Source organism: Scyliorhinus torazame, chromosome 1 (assembly GCF_047496885.1).
Source record: "Scyliorhinus torazame isolate Kashiwa2021f chromosome 1, sScyTor2.1, whole genome shotgun sequence".
NCBI lineage: Eukaryota > Metazoa > Chordata > Chondrichthyes > Carcharhiniformes > Scyliorhinidae > Scyliorhinus > Scyliorhinus torazame.
Genome location: NC_092707.1, coordinates 175,052,947 through 175,070,012, shown reverse-complemented (window position 1 = coordinate 175,070,012; position 17,066 = coordinate 175,052,947). Strand labels below are relative to the sequence as shown.

Below are 17,066 nucleotides of genomic sequence, written 5' to 3'. Positions count from 1 at the left end.
ATTACAGTTCTGCTATTAGACATGTTGACTGCAAAGCAGCTGAATGCCTTCCTTCCCTTCTTTGCTTAAATCTCTCTTTCTGTTATGAATACAGGGAAATGATCTGCCCCCAGGCCATTATTCTCATTCAATCCAACTACTTGGAAGTGTACAAGAGTAGACATGTGTGGCTTCCTAGAAACTATGGATGTCATGTGAACCACTCTTGCCACGCTGGCATGCTGGGGATTGGCACATGATTATACTGACCTTGGAATCCTGTTTCAATATTTTGTGCTCAACAGTTTTTTTTTCTATATTCAGAATGACTGGATATTTCTTTACATGCCCAACTTGAGGGAAGACTTTGGGGAAGATTTATGAGAACATGAAAGAATATTTGTTATGGATGGTTAACTATGAACGTATTTTTTCTCTCCACAGCACAGGGTGGAGGGTGCCCTGCTGGCACTGGGTCAGTTTCAACACGCATTGGCTGAACTTATGACTTGGCTGAATCATACAGAGGAGCTGCTGGATGGACAAAGGCCAATTACTGGGGATCCAAAAGCCATAGAAATTGAACTTGCCAAGCATCATGTATGTTACAGCTCTGCAAAGATTTATCTGACATAAGCGTGTATTGGATCATAAAATCATATATAATTGATATGACATTGCAAAGTGATATCATAAAGCATTTTGGATGATGTCCTAAATCAAGAAAACATAGCTGTTTAATGCCACAACCATGTAATATTAATGACATTTTAATTATAAGCTTGAACTCTCACTTAAATTTAGAATGTATTTTACATGTATTTGAAGAACCATCATAGAACTGTAAAAGCTGAACATTCCTTGTCGCACATGCTTTTCAGTCAAGTCCATCTTATAGCATAGTGTAGGATAGAGTTGATCTTGTGCAGTGTCAAAAATGAATGATGGCTGACCTCAACCTTCACAAGCTTGTGAATGTAGAAGAATATGAAGTAAGGAGCAAAAAGTCAAGAATTCATGGCTATGACAGCTGAAGGTTAAATTACTGAAAGCGAAGTTGAGGAAGGGGTAAGAGTATTCCGACAGCCAGTATGAGGGGAGTAAAGGTGCAAACTGGAGAGATAGGGCAAGGATATGGGTAAAGACCATTGTGCAAATTGTTCTGAAGTGTCGATTTTTAAAGCAGGCTGTTGGAGAATGAGAGGCTACTAGTGGAGGACATGGGCTGGACTTTGGATTAGAATAGAGATGGCAGAGTTTTCCATAAGTTGCAACTTGTGTAGGATAGACCTCAGGGTGCCAGAGAGTTAACGTATTATTCTCTTTACAGATGCTGAGGATGTGCAATGTATTTCCAGTGCTAAAGTTTCATTTTAAATTAAGCGTTGTTAGATCCATATAACATGTGTGTGCATGTTTCAGTAAATTAAACTTTAACTCCCCACAGGTCTTGAAGAATGATGTGCTTGCCCACAAGTCAACAGTCGACACTGTAAATAAAGCTGGGAATGAACTTCTGGAGTCAAGTGCAGGGGAGGATGCTAGTAACCTAAAGCGTCGACTCGATAAATTAAATCAGAGCTGGCAGTTGCTGCTTCAAAAAACTGAAGGGAGAGAGCAGCAATTGGAGGCTGCTCTGCAACAGGTATTCAATAGGAGGAGGATATTGGGAAACTTCGGTCTTCAATACTTACATTAGGCAAAGATAAATTCCGAGCAGATTTTGCATGGCACTGTGTATGATGCCGTGTTATGTTGCAATTAATCTATAATTGCCTTCTCTGTTCATTCAGAGACCACTTGAAAATTAATTTGCATTGGTTAAGATATTTGCAAACTGAGGTTTTGGCTGTATGTCAACCCATAACGCCCTCTCACCAAAACTTATTAATGGAGCCTGAAGCCTTGAAATTGCAATGCGAAAAGGCCATCTACTCTGCTATACAATCCAATTTCTTTGCCTTTCCCTCATATGCTTTTCCCATAACTACTCTGGGAGAATGTGTCAAATTCTCTTAATGTTAAAGAAAAATGCTGGAAATCTGAGATAAAAGCTGGAAATACTCATCAGGTCAGGCAGAATCTGCGGAGAGAGATATAGAATTAAACATGTTCAGTAGGACCTCTGTTTCTTGCTCCACAGATGCTACTTGTCCAACTGAGTATTTCCAGCATTTTCAGTTTTTATCTCTCAACGTCATTCTCTTTGTTTCAACTACCATTTACAATAGCAAAATCCATGTTCTTTAAAACCATTATGAAAAATAAATCCTATAACTTCTTCATTCTGCTAATGATTGGATTTAAGCCCTATTTGTCACTCTTTTGCAAATTAATAGAATTCATCTTTGACATTTACTCATTAACAATTTTCATAGTCTTGATAATATCTTTTAGATCTTCCTTAACTGGCTCTGTTCCAGTGAAAGACAGAATTTTTCCAGCAGCCTTGCATAACAAACCTCTCATTCCTGGTATCATTTGTTACGATTTCCATAAGGACTAATCATTTATTTAAAAAAGGGTATTTGAATATCTAGTGACACGACAAGATTTCAAGTTTTAAAACTTTTACTGAACAAATAAATCAAATGTAATAACAAATAGAAAGCAACATTGCCTAAATACTATTACGTAGGCACCTATACTCTAAACTGCAGAAAAGCAATTCCTCATTTGACTTTTAACCCAACCAAAAATCCCACACTATGATTATGTGTCATTTTGTAGCTTAAATGAACACTTCATTCACTCAGGACCAGTCCAAAGTTATTCTCAGCTTCTGATGGCTTGCGTCCTGTCTTTTCCTTTCCCAGTCAGGTAACTTCTAATACCAGAATTGACTTCCATTGTGAAGGTTATACTGGTGATTCCTTTCCTCTAGGGCAAGTTAGACAAATCTTAAATCTTCACAAACTCAATCTCTTCAATCTGAACATGAGTTACCAGCTGTGTTCTGTATGGTAACCAATAGAATCAGCATTTTCTCTGCTTCAGGTACAGAAAACTTCCCCATCTTTTATCTGTCTTTTCGATGGCTGCAGATTGACTTATGTATGAGAGTTTCAGGGATGTCTTAGAAACTCTGTAATCTAATAATATAATGACTTTGTATGAACCTGTCCTTCCAAATCTTATCTCCATCTCAGTGAATCACATAAGCCCTATATCCAGGTAGAAATGCTAATTAGCTTTCTTCTAGACCTCCCCAACTCTACTTCATCTTGGAATTAAACAGACTGTTTAAAGTATAACTGTTTCTAAAACCTGACATTCCTAAACACCTCCCTGTAAGACTTGAGGCTAACAGCCTATTCAACACATCTGCTCTTGCTATTGTGAACATTTTGCACCTTCCTTCCAGGAAGTCATCTGAGCCCTGCTGCCCCCCCCCCCCCCTGAGCAAGCAAACCAATCCAGGCTTTTTGTCGGTCAGAATTCAGAGCAAAGTCACATGGCCTTTCTTCCTCCGTTTACCTTAAGTTAAAGAGACAGTCCCAAAATATACCGATCTTATTAACTTCACATTTATATCACATTCTAGGCAATGTTAACACTTGTCTAGCAACTCTAATATTTGTCCTATGATGGGGTTTCTAAAATTGGGATGTGTAGCGTAACTAATGTAACTTAGAATGTTAATATCACAACTGAATTTGTATTATGTATCCCTACATATAAAACCCGGAACCTCATTTAGCTTTACCTTTCAGTTCTTCAGTGGCAATTGTTAAAGATATGTGGATCTGTATTGTTGGATCTCTTTGTTCCTGCACTCTAAGGATTCTCCAGCTTGCAATATATTTTAATTATTTCTTCCAAAATGTAGCATTAAATAGTTCTCTGCGTTGCACTGCATCAACTGCCTATCTGACCTTCCACTCACCCTGCATTGTTCCCTGCAATGTATTCTGCATTGTTCCCCATAGCTTGGCATGCCCTCTGAATTGATATTGTCAGCAAATTTCAATGTCATTGTACTTTAAGTCGAAAACCAAAAAATTTATGTAAACATAAAATAAAACTTGTCACAGCACAGCTGCAGAGCTAAACCAAATTCACCGATCTTAAAGATGTCCATTCACCCATAACTCCTTTTTTCTGTCCTCTACTGATTTATTTCCATACAGCTCCTTTCCCTTTAATATTGTGTAACTTCATTTTTGCCGCAATGTAGCACAAAAAATTACTTTACTTTTTCACATCATTTTGGTATCTTGAGAATTGACATTTGGCCTTAGAACTGTTAGTTGGCCACAAATGTAGAGACTTTTTTTGCATGATAAGTTATTATTAAAGTTGCATTCCAATTTGAGTTGATCTTAAGCGTGTGCTTCGTGCAAATTAATAACACAAACTATTTCAGGTAGAACTGAAACCTTCCTCTGCCTTACCTTCCTCCGCCTTACCTTCCTCCGCCTTACCTTCCTCCGCCTTACCTTCCTCCGCCTTACCTTCCTCCGCCTTACCTTCATCTACTGAATTCTGCTTACATCGATATTTTATTTCAGTATTATCAGTGGTCTTTAGTAATCATTTGTTAGTCAATTGGTACTTTTTCTGAATAAAACTCTTGTTTTGTAGGCTGAAGGATTTCATGGAGAAATTGAGGACTTTTTGCAGTGGCTGAGCCAAGTTGAGAATCAGTTGGCAGCATCTAAATCCACTGGAGGTTTACCTGAGACAGCCCGGGAGCAACTCAATGTCCACTTGGTAATGGGTTTTGTTACCTTCTTCAAAAGCAAAAGAATTTCCCCCAAAAATATTTTTTCTTTTCATTTGATGGAATTCAACTGAACTTTTTGTTACAAACATTTCCTTTAAGATATCCTTTAAGAAATGTGTAGTTTGAATTTCGTGCTTCTTTTATCTAGGCGGTGTTATTTATTCGGTGGTATTTCATACATGTCCTGCACTCCCTGTCTAAACCCAACATGAAATGTGTGCATTCTAAGCACCTTTAACGTCTTGGGACATCACAAGGCTGAATGGAGATGTTTTAAAACCAAGTATGACGTAGACCCACATGAGATGCTAGGTCAACGTGGTGGCCATGAAGGGATCTTAAAGGAGATAAGTGAAGTAAAAGAGCAGAGATTTATGGAGGGAATTCCAGAGCTTACGGCTCAAGCAACTCAAGGCACAGCTAGGAGTAATAGAGCGATTAAAATTGGTGATGCTCAAGAAGAATTGGAGGAATGCAGATATCTTTTGAGAGTTAGTGGTCTGGAGGAGACCACAGAGATTTGAAGATGAGGTGAAGAATTTTAAAATCAAGGATTTGTTTAACCGAGAGCCGGTGTAGGTTAATAAGCAGTAGGGTGATGGGTGAATGGGATTTGGTGCGACTTGAGACAAGTACAATGCAGTTTTGAGTTTACAGACAGCAGAATGTGAGAGGCTGACCTGACGTGTCAGAATAGTCAAGTCTGATCATTTAGAGACATTGGTAGGGTTAAGGGAGTTGGTGAGGTAAACATGGGTGTCGGCAGCCTACATGGGGAAACTGACCGATGCAAGTATTCAATATATTTCATGTAACTCCACTTATGGTGGGAAACTCTTGTTTTGTAGGCTGAAGGATTTCATGGAGAAATTGAGGACTTTTTGCAGTGGCTGAGCCGAGTTGAGAATCAGTTGGCAGCATCTAAATCCACTGGAGGTTTACCTGAGACAGCTCAATAAAGACAAAAAAATAGGGGAGGAAAAATAGATCGAATTACAAAAAGGAAATTCAATGGCAAGTTCACAGTAACAGAATTAGACTTGTCAACTTTCATCTCATTGAAAGACTGTCAGTTTGTTACAAAAGCAGTTGAATCTTTAAGAGATGCGTTTTAACTGGCCTTTGTCCAATGTTTTTAATCTAGATCTCGGGGGTCATCCCACCCAAAATGTCAGTCCAAGACTCCAAAATATTTAAGAATAAAGCTTCTTATGACAAGACAGCCTACAAAGATCCTTCAACCAGAATTAAGGAGGGAATTATCCTAACTCAATAGTTTTTTTTTTAATAAATATTTTATTGAAAATTTTTGGTCAACCAACACAGTACGTTGTGCATCCTTTACACAATATTATAACAGCACAAATAACAATGACCTATTTTATAAACAGAAAATGAATAAATAATAAATATCAAAAATGAAAACTAACCCTAATTGGCAACTGCCTTATCACAAGTAACACTCTCCAAAAATATAATTTAACAGTCCAATATATAATTATCTGTAGCAACGACCTATACATATTATACAGTATATATTAACAACCCTGAGAGTCCTTCTGGTTCCTCCTCCTCCTTTCTCCCCCCCCCCCCCCCTCCCCCGGGCTGCTGCTGCTGCCTTCTTCTTTTCCATTCCCTCTATCTTTCTGTGAGGTATTCGACGAACGGTTGCCACCGCCTGGTGAACCCTTGAGCCGACCCCCTTAGAACGAACTTAATCCGCCCTAGCTTTATAAACCCTGCCATGTCATTTATCCAGGTCTCCACCCCCGGGGGCTTGGCTTCTTTCCACATTAGCAATATCATGCGCCGGGCTACTATATGACGCAAAGGCCAAAACATCAGCCTCTCTCGCCTCCTGCACTCCCGGCTCTTGTGCAACCCCAAATATAGCCAACCCCCAGCTTGGTTCAACCCGGACCCCCACTACTTTTGAAAGCACCTTTGTCACCCCCATCCAAAACCCCTGTAGTGCCGGGCATGACCAAAACATATGGGTATGATTCGCTGGGCTTCTCGAGCACCTCGCACACCTATCCTCCACCCCAAAAAATTTACTGAGCCGTGCTCCAGTCATATGCGCCCTGTGTAATACCTTAAACTGAATCAGGCTTAGCCTGGCACACGAGGACGACGAGTTTACCCTGCTTAGGGCATCTGCCCACAGCCCCTCCTCGATCTCCTCCCCCAGCTCTTCTTCCCATTTCCCTTTTAGTTCATCTACCATAGTCTCCCCTTCGTCCCTCATTTCCCTATATATATCTGACACCTTACCATCCCCCACCCATGTCTTTGAGATCACTCTGTCCTGCACCTCTTGTGTCGGGAGCTGCGGGAATTCCTTCACCTGTTGCCTCGCAAAAGCCCTCACAAGCTCAATAGTTGATCTACAAGAGCATTTGGCAGAAGACTTAATTGGAAAAAAAATGTACTTTATGCATTGTTTTTCCAGTTTCCATCTCTCATTTACAACATTTATCCGAGTAAAATATTTACCAATCCCTCTCTCCAAATAGTCAGTACAATGCCAGTCAATTATATCTTTTCTCCGTCTTTTCTCTTTCTCTCTCTCTCTCTCTCTCTCTCTCTCTCCCTCTCTCTCTCTCTCTCTCTCCCTCTCCCTCTCTCTCTCTCTCTCTCTCTCTCTCCCTCGTCCTCTCTCTCCTCTCTCTCTCTCTCTCCCTCCCCACCCCCCCCTCCCCTCAATTCATCAATTCTGGGAAATCTCCAAAGATCATGGTGCAGATAATCATCCCATCACCTTTTGACATAGTGTGCTTATTGTTGTTTTACAAATATCCCTTCAAGTTACAAAGAACACGAGCACTGATCTGCATCATATCAAGCAGTTCAACAGATGTCATGTTAATGCATATTATCAGTCAATGTTAAACATTTGGGCTGCAATTGTGATGTGCATCATTAATGGCCCAGATCTTCCGAGGAATGGCATCATCATTAGGTGCATCATTAATGACCCAGACCTTCCGAGGAATAGCATCGAGAGACTGGAAAATTTGGACCAATGTGTTAATACTGTTTATAGGAAATATATTTTGTTTTATTTTGCTAAAATAATGGACAATTACATTTTATTCAAATGCATTTGAGGTGCTTCTCACTAACCAAACACAGTCTCTGGTATCCCATACAAATGTAAACACTCAAAATGCCAAATATCAAGTAACTTTCCTGTACATTTCAATTTCGGAATAAACACCAGCTTGATCGTGGCACTCATCAGTTACAGATATTTGCTTGTGTATTCTGCTATAAATAATGTGTGACAAAGTTATCGAGTTATTTCACAATATCTTCTATACAGCAAGCAGGTAAATATAATTAAACAAGGACAAAAAACATAGTGAAAGGAAACTGTTTTCTTAATATGCTAACAAGGGGCAAAATAAATCTTATAGTTGACAATCATAAGGATCAATTGTAAAGATTGCTTTCTGTTTTTTAGGAACTTCACAGGGAGTTCTGTGCTAATGAGGAGTCATACAAAAACTTGCACGAGAAAGGCCGGCTTTTATTGAGCACTCGCGATGATGCTGCAGGATCCAATGTCGAACAGTGTGTCACATTATTAGAACAGAAGTGGCAATCGATGAGCACAAAAATGGCGGAAAAGAAGGTGGGAATGTTCGCAATGTTAACAACATCAGAAGTGGGAGAATAGCAGTGTTTTTTTAAAAACATATTGCATCATTATTCCAAATAAGATTAAGGCTTTTAATTTAAAAAAGCTAGTGTTAGCTATTGCTGTATTCAAGTTTCTCTCCAGAAATTCTATATTTTTATTGAACTAGATAATTACCTGAAAATAAATAAATTGCAGGACTACAATGAAAAGGTGGGGAGTGGGACTAGCTGAGTTCTTTCAAACAACTAGCATGACCTCTTTTGTGCTGTAACCAATCTATGATTCTCCTGTTTTTTCTTTTCAGACCAAGCTAGAGGAGGCTCTCAATCTCGCAACAGAGTTTCAGAATTCCTTGCAGGATTTCATTAATTGGCTTACTCAAGCAGAGCAAAGTTTGAACATCGCAGCTCCTCCTAGTCTTATTGTCGATACAGTCCTTTTCCAGATAGATGAACACAAGGTATTCGAGTTCTGAAATAAATTTGGGTAGCGGGAGCTAGGGATGGCAGACAGCTTCATGTTGGGGCTTCAGGGTAGAAGAAGTGGTATAGGATGAGGAATGACACAACAGCTTTGTTTCACTTATTGGAAGGGCTCGATGCTGGGCTCAGGAACCGGGCGGCTGCTCGATGCTCGGCTCAGGAACCGGGCGGCTGCTCGATGCTCGGCTCAGGAACCGGGCAGCTGCTCGATGCTGGGCTCAGGAACCGGGCGGCTGCTCGATGCTGGGCTCAGGAACCTGGCGACTGCTCGATGCTGGGCTCAGGAACCTGGCGACTGCTCGATGCTGGGAATGGGGTGAGTGCTCGTGCTGGGGTCAGGAGCCGGGCCACTGCTTGATGCTGGGGCCAGGAACCGGGCGGCTGCTCGATGCTGGGGTCAGGAACCTGGCGACTGCTCGATGCTGGGAATGGGGTGAGTGCTCGTGCTGGGGTCAGGAGCCGGGCCACTGCTTGATGCTGGGGCCAGGAACCGGGCGGCTGCTCGATGCTGGGGTCAGGAACATGGCGGCTCCTCGATGCTAGGGTCAGGAACCGGGCGGCTGCTCGATGCTGGGTTCAGGAACCAGGCGGCTGCTCGATGCTGGGCTCAGGAACCGGGCGGCTGCTCGATGCTCGGCTCAGGAACCGGGCGGCTGCTCGATGCTGGGCTCAGGAACCTGGCGGCTGCTCGATGCTGGGCTCAGGAACCTGGCGACTGCTCGATGCTGGGAATGGGGTGAGTGCTCGTGCTGGGGTCAGGAGCCGGGCCACTGCTTGATGCTGGGGCCAGGAACCGGGCGGCTGCTCGATGCTGGGGTCAGGAACATGGCGGCTCCTCGATGCTGGGCTCAGGAACCGGGCGGCAGCTCGATGCTGGGTTCAGGAACCGGGCGGCTGCTCGATGCTGGGCTCAGGAACCGGGCGGCTGCTCGATGCTGGGCTCAGGAACCGGGCGGCAGCTCGATGCTGGGTTCAGGAACCGGGCGGCTGCTCGATGCTGGGCTCAGGAACCAGGCGGCTGCTCGATGCTGGGCTCAGGAACCGGGCGGCTGCTCGATATTGGGCACAGGAACCAGGCGGCTGCTCGATGCTGGGCTCAGGAACCAGGCGACTGCTCGATGCTGGGTTCAGGAACCGGGCGGCTGCTCGATGCTGGGCTCAGGAACCGGGCGGCTGCTCGATGCTGGGCTCAGGAACCAGGCGGCTGCTCGATGCTGGGCTCAGGAACCGGGCGGCTGCTCGATGCTGGGCACAGGAACCGGGCGGCTGCTCGATGCTCGGCTCAGGAACCGGGCGGCTGCTCGATGCTGGGCTCAGGAACCGGGCGGCTGCTCGATGCTGGGCTCAGGAACCAGGCGGCTGCTCGATGCTGGGCTCAGGAACCGTGCGGCTGCTCGATGCTGGGGTCAGGAACCTGGCGACTGCTCAATGCTGGGCTCAGGAACCTGGCGACTGCTCGATGCTGGGCTCAGGAACCTGGCGACTGCTCGATGCTGGGCTCAGGAACCTGGCGACTGCTCGATGCTGGGCACAAGAACCGGGCGACTGCTCGATGCTGGGCTCAGGAACCGGGCGACTGCTCGATGCTGGGCTCAGGAACCGGGCGGCTGCTCGATGTTGGGCTCAGGAACCTGGCAACTGCTCGATTCTGGGCACAGGAACCGGGCGACTGCTCGATGCTGGGCACAGGAACCGGGCGGCTGCTCGATGCTGGGCTCAGGAGCCGGGCCACTGCTTGATGCTGGGCACAGGAACCGGGCGGCTGCTCGATGCTGGGCTCAGGAACCAAGCAATTGTTCAATACTGGGGTCAGGAACCAGGCGTCTCTTCAATGCTGGAACCAGGAACCGGGCGACTGCTCAATACTGGCGTCTGGAACCAGGTGACGCCTCAATGCTGGAATATGGCGACTGCTTGATACTGGGGTTAGGAACCGGGTCGCTGTTGGATGCTGGATTCAGGAACATGCGACTGCTCAGTACTGTGGCCGGGGAAGGAGTGACTGCTCAAGACTTCCGGTGGCGGCAATGAGTGAGTGAGCCGCACATTCAGTGGCTCTCACTCCGGCGGGATTTGAGGACCTGGTTGCCCGGTTTTGCGGGACTGCGGAGCGCTGGAAAGACTGCCACAGAGGTGCTGAGGAACGGGCAGAGCTGCATGGAACTGCGGGAGAGCAGAAAGCAGCGCAAACAAGAGAGGAAGGGACAAAGACAAGGTGCAGGGGATGCGGACCCGGGAGCAAAGATGGAGGACCTGCAGACCTCGGACCCGGCGGTCCAGCAGGTGCTGGAAAACATGCTGCAGGTGATAAAAGGCAGTTTTGAATTGTTGAAGCGGGATAACTTGGACCCACTTCAGAAGGCAGTGGATCAGTTGAACCAGAGATTGGATGCCCAGGACAAAAAAGTTAAGGAGCTGGGAGAGGCGGTGGAGGAGCAGGCGGACGCGCAGACGATTGATGCGCTAGAGGTCGACGGGCTGAAGGAGAGACAGAGAAGACCACTGGACAGAGTAGAGGAGCTGGAAAATAGAGCCCGTAGACAAAATCTGAGTATCATCGGCCTCCCGGAGGGGGCGGAGGGAGCTGATGCCACAGCGTTCGTAGCGGACCTGTTGATGCAGCTGATGGGGGCTGAAGCCTGTCCGCGACCGCCGGAGCTGGAGGGGGCACACAGAGTACAGGCGAGACAGGTGCGTCCGGGGGGGGGGCCTCCCCGTCCGATGGTGATTAGGTTCCACAGGTTTGTGGAGAAGGAGCGGGTGCTGCAGTGGGCAAAGAGCGCTAAGAGCAGCACGTGGAATAACAGTGTCCTTCGCATTTACCAGGACCTAAGCCAGGAGGTGGCCAGGCGGCGAGCAGCCTTTAAACAAGTTAAGGAGGTGTTGTTCAAAAAGCACGTGAAGTTTGGTCTGCTCTTCCCGGCCCGTCTTTGGGTTACGCATCACGGCCAACACCATTACTTCTCCGAGCCCGAAGAAGCGATGGACTTTGTGAGGGATCAAGGGCTGGTCTCGAAAAAAGGACCCACGGACGCAAGCTAGGGTCCGAGAATTACTGGTTGAAGGGACGCTTACTGTGCCTGGACTGCAGGTTGACTGTTTACTACTTTAAAGGTGCCTTGTGTATTTTTTTGTGGGCAGTTTTTGCCTGTGGGGAAAGGGTATCTCCCCCTCCCTCTCGAATTGTCTTTTTCCTTGTATTGCGGTGTTATATATATATATATTTTTTTGGTGCTCAGAAAGGGACGTGGGTTAACACTTTTCTGTGTACACAGCTGGAACTATTGTACCTGGAACAACCTCGCGTTGCTGTTTGATGTTTAAATCTTGTTTGAGCTTTCCCATCTTAGTGAGACTGTTCCAGTGGGTCGGAGTGGGGGATGGTGTGCTGGGGAGTGGGGAGATGAGGTCGGGGAAACAATGGGAGTGAGACAAGGGGGCGCCGGAGCGATGAGTCACCGGGCTAGCAGATTGGCTAGTCAAGGGAGTCAGGTGGGGGGGGAGAAGAGAATACAGCCAGTGAATGGCGGGGGTAGGGTTATCGGGGGATGTTCCTAAGGGGGGGGGGGGGGGGGCGAGTTATTTTGCTGACGTGGGGGGGGATCTGAAGTAGGTAATGGAAAGGAGGTCAGGGGTGGAGGCAGCCAAGTGGCGAGCCAGGAATGGCACGGCGCATGGGCCGGGGGCGGGCCCAAGAAAGGTTATGGCTGACCGTTGGGGTGGGGGGGTTGTGCCCCCCAACCAGGCTGATCACCTGGAATGTCAGTGGACTAAATGGGCCAGTTAAAAGGGCACGTGTGTTCGCGCATTTTCTGGCTCTAAAGGCGGACGTCATTATGTTGGAGGAGACACATCTGAAAGTGTCTGACCAGACTAGGCTAAGGAGGGGCTGGATCAGCCAAGTCTTCCACTCGGACTTGGATTCTAAGTCCAGGGGGGTAGCAATTACGATCAATAAGCGGGTTCATTTTGAGGCGGAGGGCGGAGTCGCAGACGGCGGGGGCAGATTCCTTATGGTAAAGGGCAAGCTGGAGGGGAGAAGAGTGGTGCTGGTGAACATATATGCTCCGAACTGGGACGACGTTGACTTTATTAAAAGAGTGCTGGGGAAGATCCCGGACCTAGACTCGCGTAAGTTGATAATGGGGGTGGACATTAATACGGTCCTTGACCCGGGGCTGGACCGGTCATGTCCCAGAACGGGCAGACTCCCAACAATGGCAAGGGAGCTGAAAGGGTTCATGGAGCAAATGGGGGCTGTGGACCCATGGAGAGCCAGACAGCCGACGGGAAGGGGCTACTCGTTTTATTCGCATGTTCATAAAGTATATTCTAGGATGGATCTTTTTATCTTGAGCAGGGACTGTGTAGGGGAGGTAAAGAATACGGAATACTCGGCAATCACTATCTCGGACCATGCCCCACACTGGGTGGACCTATAGGTCGGGGCGGGGGGGGGGGGGTGAATTACCAACACCCGCAATGGAGGTTAGACGTAGGATTGTTGTCGGAGGAGGGGATATGTGAGAGACTTCGGAAGTGTATGCAAAATTACTTGCAGGCGAACGATACGGGGGAGGTTTCAGCAACGACCCTGTGGGAGATGCTGAAGGCAGTAGTGAGGGGGGAGCTGATCTCAATTCGGGCTCACAGGGTCGGGGCAGACAGAGCAGAAATGGACAGATTGGTTAGGGGAAATTCACCGGATAGACGAGGAGCATGCAGGCTCCCTGGGGGAGGATCTACTCCGGGACAGACTGAGATTGCAGGCGGAACTGGGGGTGCTATCCACGAGTAGGGACGTGGAACAACTTAGGAAGGCGAGGGGAGTGGTGTATGAGCATGGGGAGAAGGCCAGCAGATTGCTAGTGCAGCAACTCAGGAAGAGGGAGGCAGCCAGGGAAATAAGTAGAGTGGTTGATGGGGAGGGGAGCAGAGTGGAGGACCCGGCAGGACTGAATAAGGTATTTTGGGACTTCTATAGTAAGCTGTACACTTCAGAACCCCCGGAAGAGCCGGAGGAGATTAAAAGGTTCCTGGATGGACTAACCTTCCCAAAAGTAGACAGAGGACTAGTGGACGGGCTGGGGGCCCCGATTAAAGTGGAGGAGGTATTGGGGGGCCCAAAGGCCATGCAGTCGGGGAAAGCCCTGGGACCGGATGGATACCCAGTAGAGTTTTACAAGAAGTTCTCGGAGATAGTGGCACCGGTCCTGACAAGGGTTTTTAATGAGGCAAGGGACAGAGGGACCCTGCCACCGACGATGTCGCAAGCCACCATCTCGCTGATACTAAAGCGGGACAAGGACCCGGAATCCTGCGGGTCATACAGGCCAATCTCCCTGATCAATGTGGATACCAAGCCCCTGGCCAAGGTCCTGACGATTAGAATTGAGGACTGCGTACCGGAGGTGATTGGGGATGATCAGACAGGGTTTGTGAAAGGCAGGCAGCTGACAGCTAACTTGAGAAGATTGCTTAATGTGATCTTGATGCCCCCGACGGGCAAGGAGGTGGAGGTAGTGGTGGCAATGAACGCTGAGAAGGCCTTCGACCGGGTGGAGTGGGGCTATTTGTGGGAGGTGCTTGGACGGTTTGGGTACGGGGAGGGACTGGTTAATTGGGTCAGACTATTGCACCAGGCCCCAGAAGCTAGAGTTAGGATGAACAGGATAATGTCAGATTATTTCAGACTACACCTCGGGACCAGACAGGGGTGCCCACTCTCCCCGTTGCTGTTCGCGCTCGCCATAGAGCCGTTGGCGATAGCGTTGAGAGCTGCGACGGGGTGGAAGGGAATGACTGGGGGGGGGCGGGCGTTGGAGCATAGGGTCTCTCTCTATGCGGACAACCTGCTCCTGTACGTGTCGGACCCACTGGCCGGGATGGAAAATATACTGGAAACGTTGAGGAAGTTCGATCGGTTTTCAGGGTACAAATTAAATATGGCCAAGAGTGAGATGTTTGTGGTGCAGGCAAGGGGCCAGGAGAATAGGCTGAAGGAGCTGCCATTTAGGCTGGTGGAGGAAAGTTTCCGGTACTTGGGGATACAGGTGGCACGAGACTGGGGCAGGTTGCATAAGTTAAATTTGACTTGAGTGGTGGAACAAATGAAGAGGGAGTCTCGGAGATGGGATGCACTCCCGCTGTCACTGGCGTGGAGGGTGCAGACTGTAAAGATGACAATCCTCCCTAGATTTCTGTTCATCTTCCAGTGCCTCCCGATCTTTTTCCCATGGTCCTTCTTCAAAAGAACTGGCAAAATCATCATGAGCTTTGTCTGGGCGGGAAAATCCCGCGGGTGAAGAAGGCGATGCTTGAAAGGAGCCGCAGCGAGGGGGGACTGGCATTGCCGAGTCTGATCAACTACTACTGGGCGGCTAACATAGCCATGATAAGGAAGTGGATGGTGGGTACGGGGTCTATCTGGGAGCGAGTGGAGGCGGCTTCGTGCAGGGGTACCAGTTTGGCAGCCCTGGTCGCGGCTCGCCTACCGCTGTCGCTGGCCAGCTACTCCACCAGCCCGTTAGTGGGGGCGGTCCTGCGGATATGGGGCCAGTGGAGGAGGCGTGGGGGGAGGCCGGGGGGCGTCTGGGGCTCCAATATGTGATGATCATCGATTCGCCCCCGGGAACGTGGATGGAGGGTTTCAAACATGGCGGCGGGCGGGGTTGGGGAGGGTGGGCGATATGTTCCTGGAGGGGATCTTTGTGAGTTTGAGGGGCTTGGAGGAGAAATTTGGGCTGGTAAGGGGAAATGACTTTAGGTACTTACAGATGCGGGACTTTGTACGCCGACAGGTCCCATCCTGCCCACGCCTCCCGCCAATAGGGATCCAGGACAGAATAGTCTCTAGAGGAGAAGGAGGAGAGGGTAGAGTCTTGGATATCTACAAGGTGCTCATGAAGGGGGAAGAGTCCCAGACGGAGGAACTGAAACTCAAATGGGAGGAGGAGCTCGGCGGGGAGATGGAGGACGGGCTGTGGGTGGAAGCCCTGTGTAGGGTAAATTCAACTGCAACATGTGCCAGGCTCGGCCTGATTCAATTTAAGGTCGTTCACTGGGCCCACATGACGGTAGCTCGGATGAGCAAATTCTTTGGGGTAGAGGACAAGTGCGCTAGATGCGCTGGAGGACCAGCGAACCATGTTCACATGTTTTGGGCATGTCCTAAGCTTAGGGGGCACTGGGAGGGATTTGCGGGGGTCATGTCCCGGGTGCTGAAAACAAGGGTGGTGATGAGTCCGGAGGTGGCAATTTTCGGGGTTTTGGAAGACCCGGGAGTCCAGGCGGAGAAAGAGGCCGTCGTTCTGGCCTTTGCTTCCCTAATAGCCCGGCGGCGTATACTGCTGGCATGGAGGGACTCAAAACCCCCGAAGACCAAACTATGGCTTTCGGACCTGTCAAGTTTTCTGGGTATGGAAAAAATTAAGTTCACCTTGAGGAGATCTATACTGGGGTTCGCCCGAAGGTGGCAACCATTCATCGACTTCTTCGCGGGAGAGTGAACGTCAACCGGGGGGGGGGGGGGATTAGGGTAGAGTAGGAGGGATAAATAGGCGGGTAGTGTCTAGGGGAGAGGAGCGGGCATGTGCAGTATGGTTTGATTGAAGTAGTGGTTTTATATTGATTGTTTTGTATTGATGTTTGCAAATTTCTGTTAGCTGTAACTGTTTACAATGCCAAAAGAATACCTCAATAAAATTGTTTGTTTAAAAAAAAGAGTGACTGCTCAACCCTGGGGTCAAGAACCGGGTGACTGCTTAATGCTTGAGATGGGAGAGCTGCGCAATTCAGAAGCTTGAAAATGTGCATTGACAACTGCCTCAACTCAAGATCTTTTAAAAGATGTCCATACACCAAAACATTCCTACTCTTTCTTTGCCTTTAATAGTTTATGAATAGACCTTAATTGTACTTTAGATAACTGATAAACATTGGAGTGATGTAAAGAATATGAAGGTTTAATGTAACAATCCATTTCACAAAATTCTTAGTAAAATAACAAAAGAATTCAAACCTCTCTTTGATGTTGTCATAGAATATATGATGATATAATGTAGTCACGTTTCTCTTTGGTTAATGTAGTCATGTAATGGAATAACATTGTGCTGTTTGTTGTGGTCCCCAATTTATATCAAATTCAAGGAAGAGGGCTTGTGCCCTTGATTCCCAATCGTAGCTGAGATATTGAGTATTTCCCCACATGAAGAAAAGATAAGTGGGCAGCAAG

General features: G+C 47.5%; 1 protein-coding gene across 28 annotated transcripts in view; it reads left to right on the top strand.

Annotated features, from left to right (window-relative positions):
• The window catches only part of macf1a (microtubule actin crosslinking factor 1a), a 999,246-nt gene that overhangs the window by 920,873 nt on the left and 61,307 nt on the right, over positions 1–17,066 (top strand). For all 28 annotated transcript variants that reach the window (XM_072501197.1, XM_072501201.1, XM_072501190.1 and 25 more), the window contains 5 exons: positions 424–579; positions 1,427–1,624; positions 4,564–4,692; positions 8,172–8,342; positions 8,656–8,811. In XM_072501197.1, coding sequence (XP_072357298.1) covers positions 424–579; positions 1,427–1,624; positions 4,564–4,692; positions 8,172–8,342; positions 8,656–8,811 — 810 coding nt within the window. The remainder of the gene's footprint in view (positions 1–423; positions 580–1,426; positions 1,625–4,563; positions 4,693–8,171; positions 8,343–8,655; positions 8,812–17,066) is intronic.